General features: G+C 37.6%; 1 protein-coding gene across 2 annotated transcripts in view; it reads right to left on the bottom strand.

Moving 5' to 3' along the window:
• Positions 1-12,241, bottom strand: part of CTNNA2 (catenin alpha 2) — a 1,042,487-nt gene that overhangs the window by 92,568 nt on the left and 937,678 nt on the right. For both annotated transcript variants that reach the window (XM_019942095.3, XM_019942096.3), the window contains one exon: positions 7,413-7,613. In XM_019942095.3, the coding sequence (XP_019797654.1) occupies positions 7,413-7,613 (201 nt within the window). The remainder of the gene's footprint in view (positions 1-7,412; positions 7,614-12,241) is intronic.

Genomic DNA, 12,241 nt, shown 5'->3' on the forward strand with positions numbered 1-12,241 from the left:
TGCCTTGAGTGGTAGAACGAGGTATAGGGAAGTGGCAACGTTATTGTTACTAAGAAAGAAGTTTGTTCTCTGAGCAAGAAACCTTGCATTTGCATTCAGGATAAAACAAATAAATACTGATTTTAAAAACCATCAGCCAGATCTGTACAATACTTCAAGTATGTAGGTTTCAGATATATGGAAGAGGCTTTGAGACAAACTACATGCTGCCTGTCTAAGGACTATTAAGTGAATGAAATTTCCTTCTCGTTCCTCCTACACTTCTGACTTCCCACCTCCATGACTAGCACAACCACCACTTAGTAAGACATTTCCTCCATATTGTAATCATTTTGACCTTTCAGGGGGAAATAAAATGCTTTACACCAATAGTAGGGTTATATTAAAATGTATTTAAAATATATTAGGAAGTCTAGGCTGAACTGAATCTCAGTCATTACAGCTTCTGTGGAAATTCATTACTTTCATAATTTAATTTCAAGGTCAGTCACAGAGAAGTGACAGATTGTAATAGTCCTTCCTATCTCTAATATCTAATATTTCTGTCTTCCCAATAATCTGTCCTTACCACCTTCTTCTGATATTGATCTTACTTCTGTCCATACCCCTTGCCTCTGGTCACAGTGATAGTCAGGTCACCCAGACATGTCCAATGATAAAACTTGATCCCGCCAGCAACAGAAATCAGTCCAAGTGAAATAAGCATACCCCCAAGTGGCCAAGAAGATTGCTCTTCTTTGATGTGTAGAAAGTAGGAGGAAAACAAGCATCTCTACTTATCCTGGAATCTTGAGTTATAAGCCTAAGGCTGCTGCTAGTGGATATATTCTCCACTGAAAAAAAAAGGTCATATCTTAATTTTTCGTATTCATTTAATCAATGCATACATATTAAAGGCTAATTATGTGATAATACTTGTCTAGGCCCAAGGCACGTACAGGAACACCTGCCTCTAGGAAGTGACAATCTATCTGTGGACCATTGACACTGAAGAGGACGTAATAAATGTCAACAGACTCATAGAAATAGATCCCTGTTGTCTCTAGCTGAGACCTGAGTCAGATCTTAAAGGATAAGTTCAATACCCAGATGTAGAGGAGGAGGAGAAAATGGGGAAGATGACAGGAAGGAGAGTGGGAACAGCATGGATGTGTTTTAACTGGAAAATAATAAATACACCTGCCCAGGTGGAGCAGAGGATCTATACAGAGGATTCATGGGCAGTGACTGTCCATGTTGAGTGCCGTCATGAGGAAGCCAAGAAACAGTGAAGCATATATCCCAAAATCAATAATATTGACCATACTTAGATGATGAAACATCAGGCAATACATGAGAAGCTTGAGGCTCAGAGGCATTAACTAATTTGTGTAAGGTCACATTTAGAAGTCAAGGAATTGAGTTCTTCTGATTCCTTACATGGATTTCATCTATACATTGTACTGACACAATGGTACCCCTCATTATCATTTCTAATTTGGGTGCTTTCTATTTGTTCCTCTTACTGGGCAAAATACATAGGAATGCTGTAAAAAAAAAACTCTTTTATGAAAACTTTACATAACAGAAGCATGAAATTACAAATTATACCATCTCTACTAAGAGAAAGAAGTCAATCTGAAAAGGCTACATACTATTTGCTTCCAACTATATGACATTCTAGAAATGGCAAAACCATGGAGACAGTGAAAAGATAGTGGTTACCAGGCGATTGGGAGGGAGAGAGGGATGAATAGATGGAGTACAGTGAATGTTTAGGACAGTGAAAAATACACTGTATGAAACCATAATGATGGATACATGTCATTATACATTAGTCCAAATATAATAGAGTATACAACACCAAGAGTGAACCAAAATGTAAACTATGAACTTTGCGTGATTATGATGTGTCTGTGTAGGTTCATCAATGGTAACAAATGTACCACTTTGGTAGGGGATATAGATAATGGGGGACACCATGCATGTGCAGAATCAAGGGAATTGATTCAAAATCATGGGAAATCTTAGTAGCCTCCCCTCAATTTTTCTGTGAACATTTAACTGTTCTTTAAAAAAAAGTCTTAAAAAAATTTATACCATCTGTTTGGCCCACATGTTCTCCAAAATAATGGAATTTTCATTTTCATTTACAAAGTGCTTAATAACAGAATCCTCACTAAAAAGACTTTATTTGTTTCTATTCTTTTCGGGTTCCCTCTGAAGAAAGAACTGCTGGCATCTCAAAGATCTCTCAACCTGATGATATTGACATCGTCACAAATTTGCATCAGCCATCAAATTTACAAAAATGGCATTTCAATGTAATCTGTTCTGTGAAGAATGAGCTACTTTAAACATAATATCATTGAATGGACTTTCAGGCCCCTCAACTTTCCACAGCAATCTGACTTTGCAAATGAGATCTCTAAAAATGGGTCTCGTTGGGTGCACTTGCTACCAAGCTATTGGCAATTTGTTATAATTCAGGTTTTATTGAAGAGCCCATCAAACATGTTAGTATTTAATGAGTCTGATGTATGTCAAGTTTATTGTGCTTTCATCTGCCTAGATTAGTTTTATAAAAAATAAATAGGTAAATTTTTATGTAATATTGCCCTAGAATTTTAACATACTAATAATCCACAAAATTGTGTTTTCAAATTAACTTAGCATTCATATCAAGACAAAAAGCACTCTTCAAAAAAATTTAGTTACTCTTTACTAAGTAAAGTAATTTATGGAAAATTAACTACAGACTGTTCCATCACTCTTTGGATCTCTCTCAATTTCTAGCCTCTCAGTGAAGGTAAAGTGGGAGTTCTCTCTACAGAGACCCACCCCTGCATCATTTGCATGTTTAAACAGAGGTTGGCCTGTATTTGAAAACCCCATTAGCAGCAAAGTCTGGTCTAGTTAAGACTTTCTGAGCATTCTGCCCCTTTTTTTTCATGCTTGGTAATAGACTCTCACTCCATTCCCTTCACCGTACCCTAGGGCCATCATGCAGAGGCTCCCTTTAGTCTTGTTTAAAGTTGCTCTTATTATGGAATATTATTTCTCTTGTGGCAGTTATTTTCCATGGGGGTTATTCTGTCCACCCGAGAACATCTAGCAATGTCTAGAGACAATTTTGATTGTCACAACTTGAAGTGGGAAAGGGAAGAGGTCCTATAAGCATCTAGTGGGGTAAGTTCAGGGATGCTGCTGAGCACCCTTAATGCACAGGACAGCTGCCTCCACCCCAAGAAAGAATTACCAAGACTCACATGTCAATAATACAGAGGTTGAGAACTTCTGCCTTAGGGTCTTTAACAACTCAGATATAAAACTGGGCAGAACCTGGTAGGTTGGTGGAAAGGCAAAAGAAAACATGATGCTTTGTCTTCCATGTCCTGGACTCTTCCTTTTTTTCTTCTTCTTCTTCCTGTCACCTTCCACTCCTTGCCCACTGCTCCGTGTTCTCTCCTCAAAATAAAATGTACTCTCAGGATAAAGTTTGATAAACTTGCATAAAAAAGTGACCAATTAAACGTTGCACTAAGATTTTTTTAAAAATCAGAAGCAAAATGTTAGCCCAAAGGTAGAAATTTGGGTATTAGTGATCTGTATAGGAGTTTTTATTTGAAGGACGTAGCCCTCCTTAGCATAGCCAGACACTGACAAGGGGACAAATCCATTTTATAAAATCTATATAACCTACAAAACTCTGCATAACCATAATCACAGAACTGATCTTATGTTCTTCCTGATCTTATGTGTAGTACATCCCCCAACAATTCTAATTAGCAACCAGTGAATTTTAACAGCTAAAGCTTTTTTTTTTTTTTTAGCTTGTTTCTCATAGAGAAATTTCTTATTGAGAAATGCTAGGTATTAAGTCACCATATAGATCACACATTTTAAACCTCATGTTCCACATGTTCAGATTACCAGTGCGATTGTGACAGAGCACCATCCCTTCTCTTAAGCCCTGCTGGCTTCAGAGCAGAGGCATTCTCCCTCCATGAGGAATCCGTGAGCATGTCAATTGTTCTACTCACAGCTAAATTATTTTTTGATTTTTTTTAATAAATTTATTTATTTTTGGCTGCATTGGGTCTTCGTTGCTGCGCACTGGCTTTCTCTGGTTGCAGTGAGTGGGACCACTCCTCTTTGTGGTGCACGGGCCTCTCATGGCGGTGGCTTCTCTTGTTGCAGAGCACGGGCTCTAGGCGCACAGGCTTCAGTAGTTGTGGCACGCAGGCTCTAGAGCACAGGCTCAGTAGTTGTGGCACACGGGCCCAGCTGCTCCGTGGCATGTGGGATCCTCCCAGACCAGAGCTCGGACCCATGTCCCCTGCATTGGCAGGAGGATTCTCAACCACTGCACCACCAGGGAAGCCCACAGCTAAAGATTTTGCTTTCATTTCTTTGACAACCTCTCTACTTACCCATAAAGAAACCATATTGTTCCTGTTTAGGAAAGAGAAGAACCACTGGGGACAGAAGCAAAATAATCTATATACCTTGTATATTCTAGTTCTTAGCCCACTAATATCTACTTTTCCTTGACATGTATTCCATTTTCTACTAGTTATTTATAAACTGTTTATTTCACTCTCTTCTACCTGGCTTCTTTCCTAGTGATCTTCAATAGATGCTGAAAAATAGAAAGAATCTAAATGTCTTGCTTATCTTTTCTGTTCAATTATGAATTGGATGTGGACATCAGAATCAGGAAGGTGCCTTTAGTTAAGTACCCCAAGTATTCAATCACTGCAAGGGAGGGCTGAGATGAGAATTTTTAAAGATCTGAAAATTGACAAATAAGAGCAAAATCTTCATTAGCAGCAACAATCCAGGATGGGTTGCTCTGTTTCATTGATTTTTTTTTTTTTTCAGTTAAAAAAAACTTCAACCAGAATATTATTTACATTTCAACACTTTGGATGAAAATTATGTTAAAATATTTCCATCAGCTAGGCACACTGCCCTTGCCTTTATGTCGGTTTTGACCCAATGGGCACCACTCCTTCTATTTATTAAAGTACCCCAAGGCTCAATAAGAAAGAAATCTAAAATGTCTCTTGAACAACGCTGAAGTCTTTGTGTGCACAAAGTCGCCTATAAGTTGGCAATATGCTCTGCATGTCATCTGCGGCAGTAATCATTCCAACCAGTCATGAGCTGAAACTTCTGACACTCTTCACTCAGTGTCAGATCCAAGTAAATGCTGCTATGCGTCAGATATACCACAGGAAGCTGAGACTTTGTAACAAAATCGAGGTAATGGGCCAGGAACTGAGAGCTCCAAAAATGTGACAGAGTTTCTTTAAGGGTGAAAAAAAAGTCCTTAAATTGGAGAGTAAAATAACTGTTTCTAATTATTCCAAATGAGAAAAGAAATACCGTATGGCTTGCATTGTGTTGCTCTATTGAATGCAAAGGGCAAGCCTATTTGAAAAAAAAAAAAATAGTGCTGAATTTCAGCTAATTACAATGTGGATATATCATATTATTATTTTTTTAACATCTTTATTGGAGTATAATTGCTTTACAATGGTGTGTTAGTTTCTGCTTTATAACAAAGTGAACCAGCTATACATATACATATATCCTAGTATCTCCTCCCTCTTGTGTCTCCCTCCCACTCTCCCTATCCCACCCCTGTAGGTGATCACAAAGCACCCAGCTGATCTCCCTGTGCTATGCAGCTGCTTCCCACTAGCTATCTGTTTTACATTTGGTAGTGCATATATGTCCATGCTACTCTCTTACTTCGTCCCAGCTTACCCTTCCCCCTTCCCGTGTCCTCAAGTCTATTCTCTTCGTCTGTGTCTTTATCCCTGTCCTGCCCCTTGGTTCGTCAGAACCTTTTTTTTTTTTTTTAGATTCCATATATATATATGTTAGCATACAGTATTTTTTTTTCTATTTCTGACTTATTTCACTCTGTATGAGAGAATCTAGGCCTATACACCTCACTACAAATAACTCAATTTTGTTTCCTTTTTTGGTTGAGTAATACTCCATTGCATACATGTGCCACATCTTGTTTATCCATTCATCTATTGATGGACACTTAGGTTGCTTCCATGTCCTGGCTATTGTAAATAGAGCTTCAATGAACATTGTGGTACATGACTCTTTTTGAATTATGGATATATCATATTATTATTGTTATTATTTGTAATTCTAAGTCTGTGAGGATTCTCAAGAGCAACGATCCCTAGATGTGCTCTTTATTATGTGATATCACACTAGTCCTTTTCTGCTTATATTTCAGAGAGCAATCAATGTCTGTTTATCTGTTGTTTTTCCATGCTATTCTAGACTAACAAATAGCTACAGAAGTCTTTGTAAATAACCTTTTCCCTGTAGAAGGAAACATGTTTCTACTAACATGTCTTATCATGTAGAACTTGGAACACTGTTATATCTGACCTTTCAGAGATATGTCTATTTTTAAAAGCCTAGTGGGTTCCAAATTCCATATATAGACCCATGAAGACTCCCACTGATGCTAAGGTAAGTTCCTTCTACGCATACAGAGGACCCGATTCATTACCCATTCATAACTCCATCCAATATAAAGTTAATTCTATTTGTCTTCTTTCCATCCTTGGACTTTCTCTCTACTCTCATTCCCCCATATATACAAATATACAAGGCATAAGGGACTTCAGAAAGGGTCTGAAGCCAAGAGACACCAGTCAAGAGCAAAAACTACTAAAAATAGGCTACTCTTTGACACAACTATCCAGAGTTATGGGTTGTTGTGCTATCTCAGTAGAAATAAGTATTTTTTCCATCTCAGTGTACCAGAGAGCTATGACAGGCTCCCATAAGTAACTGTGTCTCACCACGACCGTGATTCCCCAGTGGGCAGCCACATGCCCCTGGAAGAGGGCATGCAAGCCTTTGTAAGAGGAGCAGGACATATATTAAAGTCTAACCCTTTTTCAGTACCCACTACCTCCTTTGATTACTTCATGTCCATGTACTACCTAGAGCCGTTATGCTTTTCCCTGGTTGTCCTTATCTTCTCAAGAAATAGACAGGGAAATGTTTTTCAAGTTCAAGATTCCAAGTTCCAATCACATATTCACTATTTTCTAGACTTGTGACCTTTTTCCAGTTTCTTAACTGATTCAAAACTCCATTTTCACATTCATAATAGGAGATAATAAAAATCTGCCTACTTCACAAGGTCCTTGTGAGAATCAAGTGCTTATATATAAAAACTGTAGAGTAGTATATACTGCAAAACAATAAATTATTATTCTGCTAAAGTATTCCAATTCAAACTCAAGAAATAAAGAGCACCCTTTTTATGATCATGTGTAATTTAGAAGGAGAAAGACCTATGGGAAACAATGAAACAGACTGATTCAGGTATGGAAATTAATCATGGTGCTGACATTTTGGTCAAACCTAATATCCATGGTTACCTGTCTCAGAGAGCAATTTTGTAGCTTCTAGCACCTTCTCAGTATAAACTCCAGCTTCATAGTTCTCCATCTCAGCATTGATGATGTGTATGACTCGAGCTGCCCGGCCCCTGATAGCCCCTGCAGTCCGGTCCAGAGTGTCCACATCCCCCTCTTGAAGGGCTATCACACACTTGTTTACATCCTCCAAGATATGATTTTCTGTGGAGAGGACACATACACATTTATATGATTTTATACCACTGACACACTTAAAAACCTATTGAAGATAGATTCATTAACTCACAAGCCATCAACTTGTACATCTCAATACATGCCTAATAACATTGAAATTATATTTAAAGAACATAGTTTATAATTACAATAGTGGTTCTCAAACTTGAACATCAACTGGAGGATCTGTAGCATCATAGAGACTGTTGCGTGTCTCTCTCAGGGTTTCTGATTCACTAGGTCTGGGGTCGGGCCCAAGAAGTTGCATTTCTACCAAGTTCCCAGGTGATGGTAATGTTGCTGGTTTGGGGACCACACTTTAAGAACCACCAACTTTAAAAATATCTCTTTCTTTGTTTCAGTGTTTAAGATTTATTGGGTGAAAAGGTCTTTTAAGAGTGGTAGTGGCAGCGAACAAGAAGTCACCAAGCAGCAACGTTTCTAGACATGTCCAGAGTTGCACTTTGGGTTGGATCATGTTTTTATTGAGGAAACATTTAAGGGAGACTTTAAAATGAACAAATATCACCCTATCAGTCTTCCAATGTTGTGTCATGCATAACGTATATGCAATGGAAACTGATCAGGTGAAGAGGATCACAGAGTTCCCCACAATTGTAATACAATCCAGTCTGTGGCTGGTTCCCTCAGATTGGAGTCAAGGTCAGGGATCACTCTCCATCATTGTCCAAAGCAGAATCCAAGCAGGCAGGATGAGAGGCTTTTCTCTCTACCAGCCTAGAAAAAACATGCAGTCTGGTCCCTTACAGTTTTGCAAGTGTGCAATTTTGTATTTTCCATGTCCAATGTGAGATCTGTTATTATGTTCCTTGAACATTCTTTAGAAACAGAATTCTAAGGAAATGTTCAAAAAGTTTAGTACTCTGAGAAAAAAAAGAACTTAAGCTGAAAATATACATATACACACACAATAGAATAACAGGACAAGCTTGGAAGTAGTCTTAAGTAATCTGGTAACCCTTAAGAAATTATAACTGTTCAATTAATAGTTAATAAAGGACTAAATTGAATGGTTACCTCTTTAAGAAGTTTCTAGAGCTAGTTCTGATTTATAAATTCCTAAAGAAGGAGAGATGGGAGGGTACTCGGCAAATCCCAGTCTGTCCCATGGATCTCTCCTTCTTTAATTAAACCAATCACTCAGAGAAAATATTTGTTTTTATAAGACATTGGATAGAAAATTGCAAAGTATAACATGTTTCATAAAGGAACATCTGTTTGACCTCATACAATATGATTTCCTCACTCAACTATTTATAAATTTCTGATTTCTACATTCTCTGGTTTCAAATAGAAATTAGAATAGAAAAAAAATGAAATGTTTAAATTTTAATATTTAGATATCTTAAACTCACAAGAAGTTATTTCCTGAATGCTGATATTTTCCTGAGAGAACGAGAAAGACAGTTGTGAAAATAGAGACTTAAAGGCTTTCATTTTGATTAAGGAACTTCTGAAACCACCTCTTTATGAGATCTTGGATTGGATCATGCAAACTCACCTAAAAGGACACCTTAAAAAAAAAGGTTTACTCAAATGAAACTTGGCACAGGATTTTAAATACAGAAGTTTGATTCAAATAGGTCTCTCTTACTGCCCTGATGGATTCCTCCAGACAATTAAAATATGTCGTGGTCCCTGAAAATGGGCAACTGCGAGGGTGTTCATGTCAAAAACAAGCATTTTCGGGCTTCCCTGGTGGCGCAGTGGTTGAGAGTCCTCCTGCCAATCAGGGGACACGGGCTCGTGTCCCGGTCCAGGAAGATCCCACATGCCGCGGAGCGGCTAGGTCCGTGAGCCATGGCCACTGAGCCTGCGCGTCTGGAACCTGTGCTCCACAACGGGAGAGGCCAAATCAGTGAGAGGACCGCATACCGGAAAAAAAAAAAAAAAAAAAAAAAAAAAAAACAGGCATTTTCTTTGAATAACATAATGTAAGAATAAGCATACCTACCATTTTTCTGTGCATAGTTTAAAGATGGAATTGAATGCAAAACAGAGGAATCTGTCAATTACATTAGATACTAATGTACTGGAATTAACAAAATTTAAAATGTAAGAAGTCCATTCATGACCTAATATCCTAAAATGAAATGATAGTTTTTAAAATCTAATTTCCAAACTAAAATATGCAACTAATCTAATTAGGAACAAGAAAGAGAATATGCTTTCATAGGTATAACTACAGTTGACCCTTGAACAACAGAGGTCTGAACAGTGCAGGTCCACTTATACATGGATTTATTTCAGTAGTAAGTACTACAGTACCACAGAGCCGAGGTTGGTTGGATCCACAGATGCGGAACTTCCCATCTATAGGGCTAACTGTAAAGTTATGCCCAGATTTTCAGCTGTATGGAGGGAGGGTCGGTGCCCCACACCCCCAAGTTTTTCAAGGGTCAACTGTATACATTAATTGAAGGAGGCCATCATAGCAACAGCATTGCTTTTAATTGAATTGCCAATTAATTTGTTCAATGGTTAGTCATATTAATCATATGTGAATAAAATAATAATTTTACTAATTTTCAGTTTACTAAATGACTCAGTTTTCTTAATCAACTCTTTTTATGAAATGTTGAGATAGTTTACTCTGCATTTCCCAACTTTACCCAATTACAGGTACCCCTTTTATAAAAAAATGAATTACAATTCCCTCATGATAGTAGTTATACCAGTGGATGATATATATGTAAAAGCCACTATGATAAAGAATGTTTTAAAATAAATTTGTACTTTATTAATCTACGTACCAATAATGCACTTGAAAAGAGCTATATTGTTCTTGTAGACATATTATTTAATCAAAAGATGACACTTGGTTTATATATGGTTTCCCTGGACCCCTTGTAATAACTTCTCCACCCCTAGTCCCTACACCATCAGGTCTGGGGTTTACAAGTTTGGAATTACTCTGGTCTAGTATCTATCAAAAAGGGCAGTGAATTATTCAAAGGCAGAATCCACACTTAACTCATATTTTCATACCTGACAGCACCTTAGAGCAGGCAATCAAAGAAGAAATCCTGAATAAACATGTCCATTGAAGAGGGACAATCAATTATATATTTTTATCCTACGGTATTTTCAGGAGAAAGAATTCATTAAGTAAGGAGATAGAGGAATGATGTTCCAACTAGAAAATAACATAGAAGAGAAAGTAATAATAAAAAGCACCTGTATTCCAGAGATGATTACATTGCTGGGATAAACCCCTTAGGTACTTTGGATGCCTGGATGTAAAGCATGGTTTTTAAACATCATAAAACATTTGACTGCAACGTATCTTGTGGTAAACTTCCTTGAATTTTTGCAACCTTACGATTTCAGGAAAGATATAATCTTGTTAAAAAATCACAGATGATCAGACTACCTGATTATTATAAGCTTTAAAGCTATAGTTTCTAAATTCAAAAGCAAAGTTCAGTCTGTGAATTTTTTAATGAAACAAACTCAAGACCCTGGAGTCAAAAAAAACCAAACAAGTAAAAGAGGAAAAGGCAAACAAAGCAAAACAAAACTTTTAGACATTATGGGATTGAGTTAACAGCTTTTTCAGATCTTAGATGCCTGCTATTTTGTGAGCCAAACCCAAGAATTCAACTGTTATGTGATTAATGCCAAGATGTTCAATTTAAGACACTATTAAAAATTTTAGTTTTTGCCCAGTGGGAAAAGTTTAAGTGTTCTCATACAGCCATTTCATTTTTTTTATAAGCCCAGACTACATCTGAAAATTGGTTTTGCTCCTGTAATGTTAGTAGCTCCCCAAACTTGCTGCTTTTCATATGGACAAATTAAGCACTCAGACACACAAGTTCAGGTAGCAAAAAAAAAGAAAGAAAGCAAAACAAAACTATCCCTTAAAAAAAATCTTTTCTGTTGTTGTTTTCAAAATAGAGTTTCCTGCCAGAATAGATATTCCCTTAAGAAGAAACTGATACATAAAGTGTCATTAATGCCATTTCAAAATATCTCCTGGGCCAACCTTGCAATTTACTGATGCAGATGTTTTGGCTCCAGCTCGGAGAGGAGATGAGAAGTAGTTTCCCCAACTATCGGGCTGTATCTACAGTCTACCAGCAGGACAGAGTGGCCTGTGTCATTATTTGTCAAGCCCATCTGTGGAAAGGTGCCTGCCGCCTCCGATTGTCAAGTCCAAAGGCATGCTCTAGCAGATCCTGCCAAGGCTGGCTCCCCGACAGCGCCTGTTCATTTTCCTGTCATGGCATGCCGCAGCGCTTGTACCACTGGGGTTGGACTGCACAGTGTTATCAGCGGAAGCCAAAGCCTTTTCTTGTTGCTGGTAATAATGAGATGCACAAAGGAATGGCAGGGAGAAAGGTGGCAGAGGCATATCCGGTGGAAGAAAATTAAGAAAAGCTTTGCACTACTGAAACAGTCTGAGATAAGACCTCCTAACCTTGCTTTTCTCTACCCTCAGAAATTTTCATATATGCATTTAAAGAAAAGGAGAAGTTGGGAAAGCTTTAAGTTCTGAAATGATTCCTCTTTGAAAAAGGTAGTATATGGATATTTTCTATTCATTTGTAGATAGAAGGGGAATAGCATAAGATTTCCAGGTGCTGTTAGGA

This window comes from Tursiops truncatus, chromosome 14 (genome assembly GCF_011762595.2).
Source record: "Tursiops truncatus isolate mTurTru1 chromosome 14, mTurTru1.mat.Y, whole genome shotgun sequence".
NCBI classification, from domain to species: domain Eukaryota; kingdom Metazoa; phylum Chordata; class Mammalia; order Artiodactyla; family Delphinidae; genus Tursiops; species Tursiops truncatus.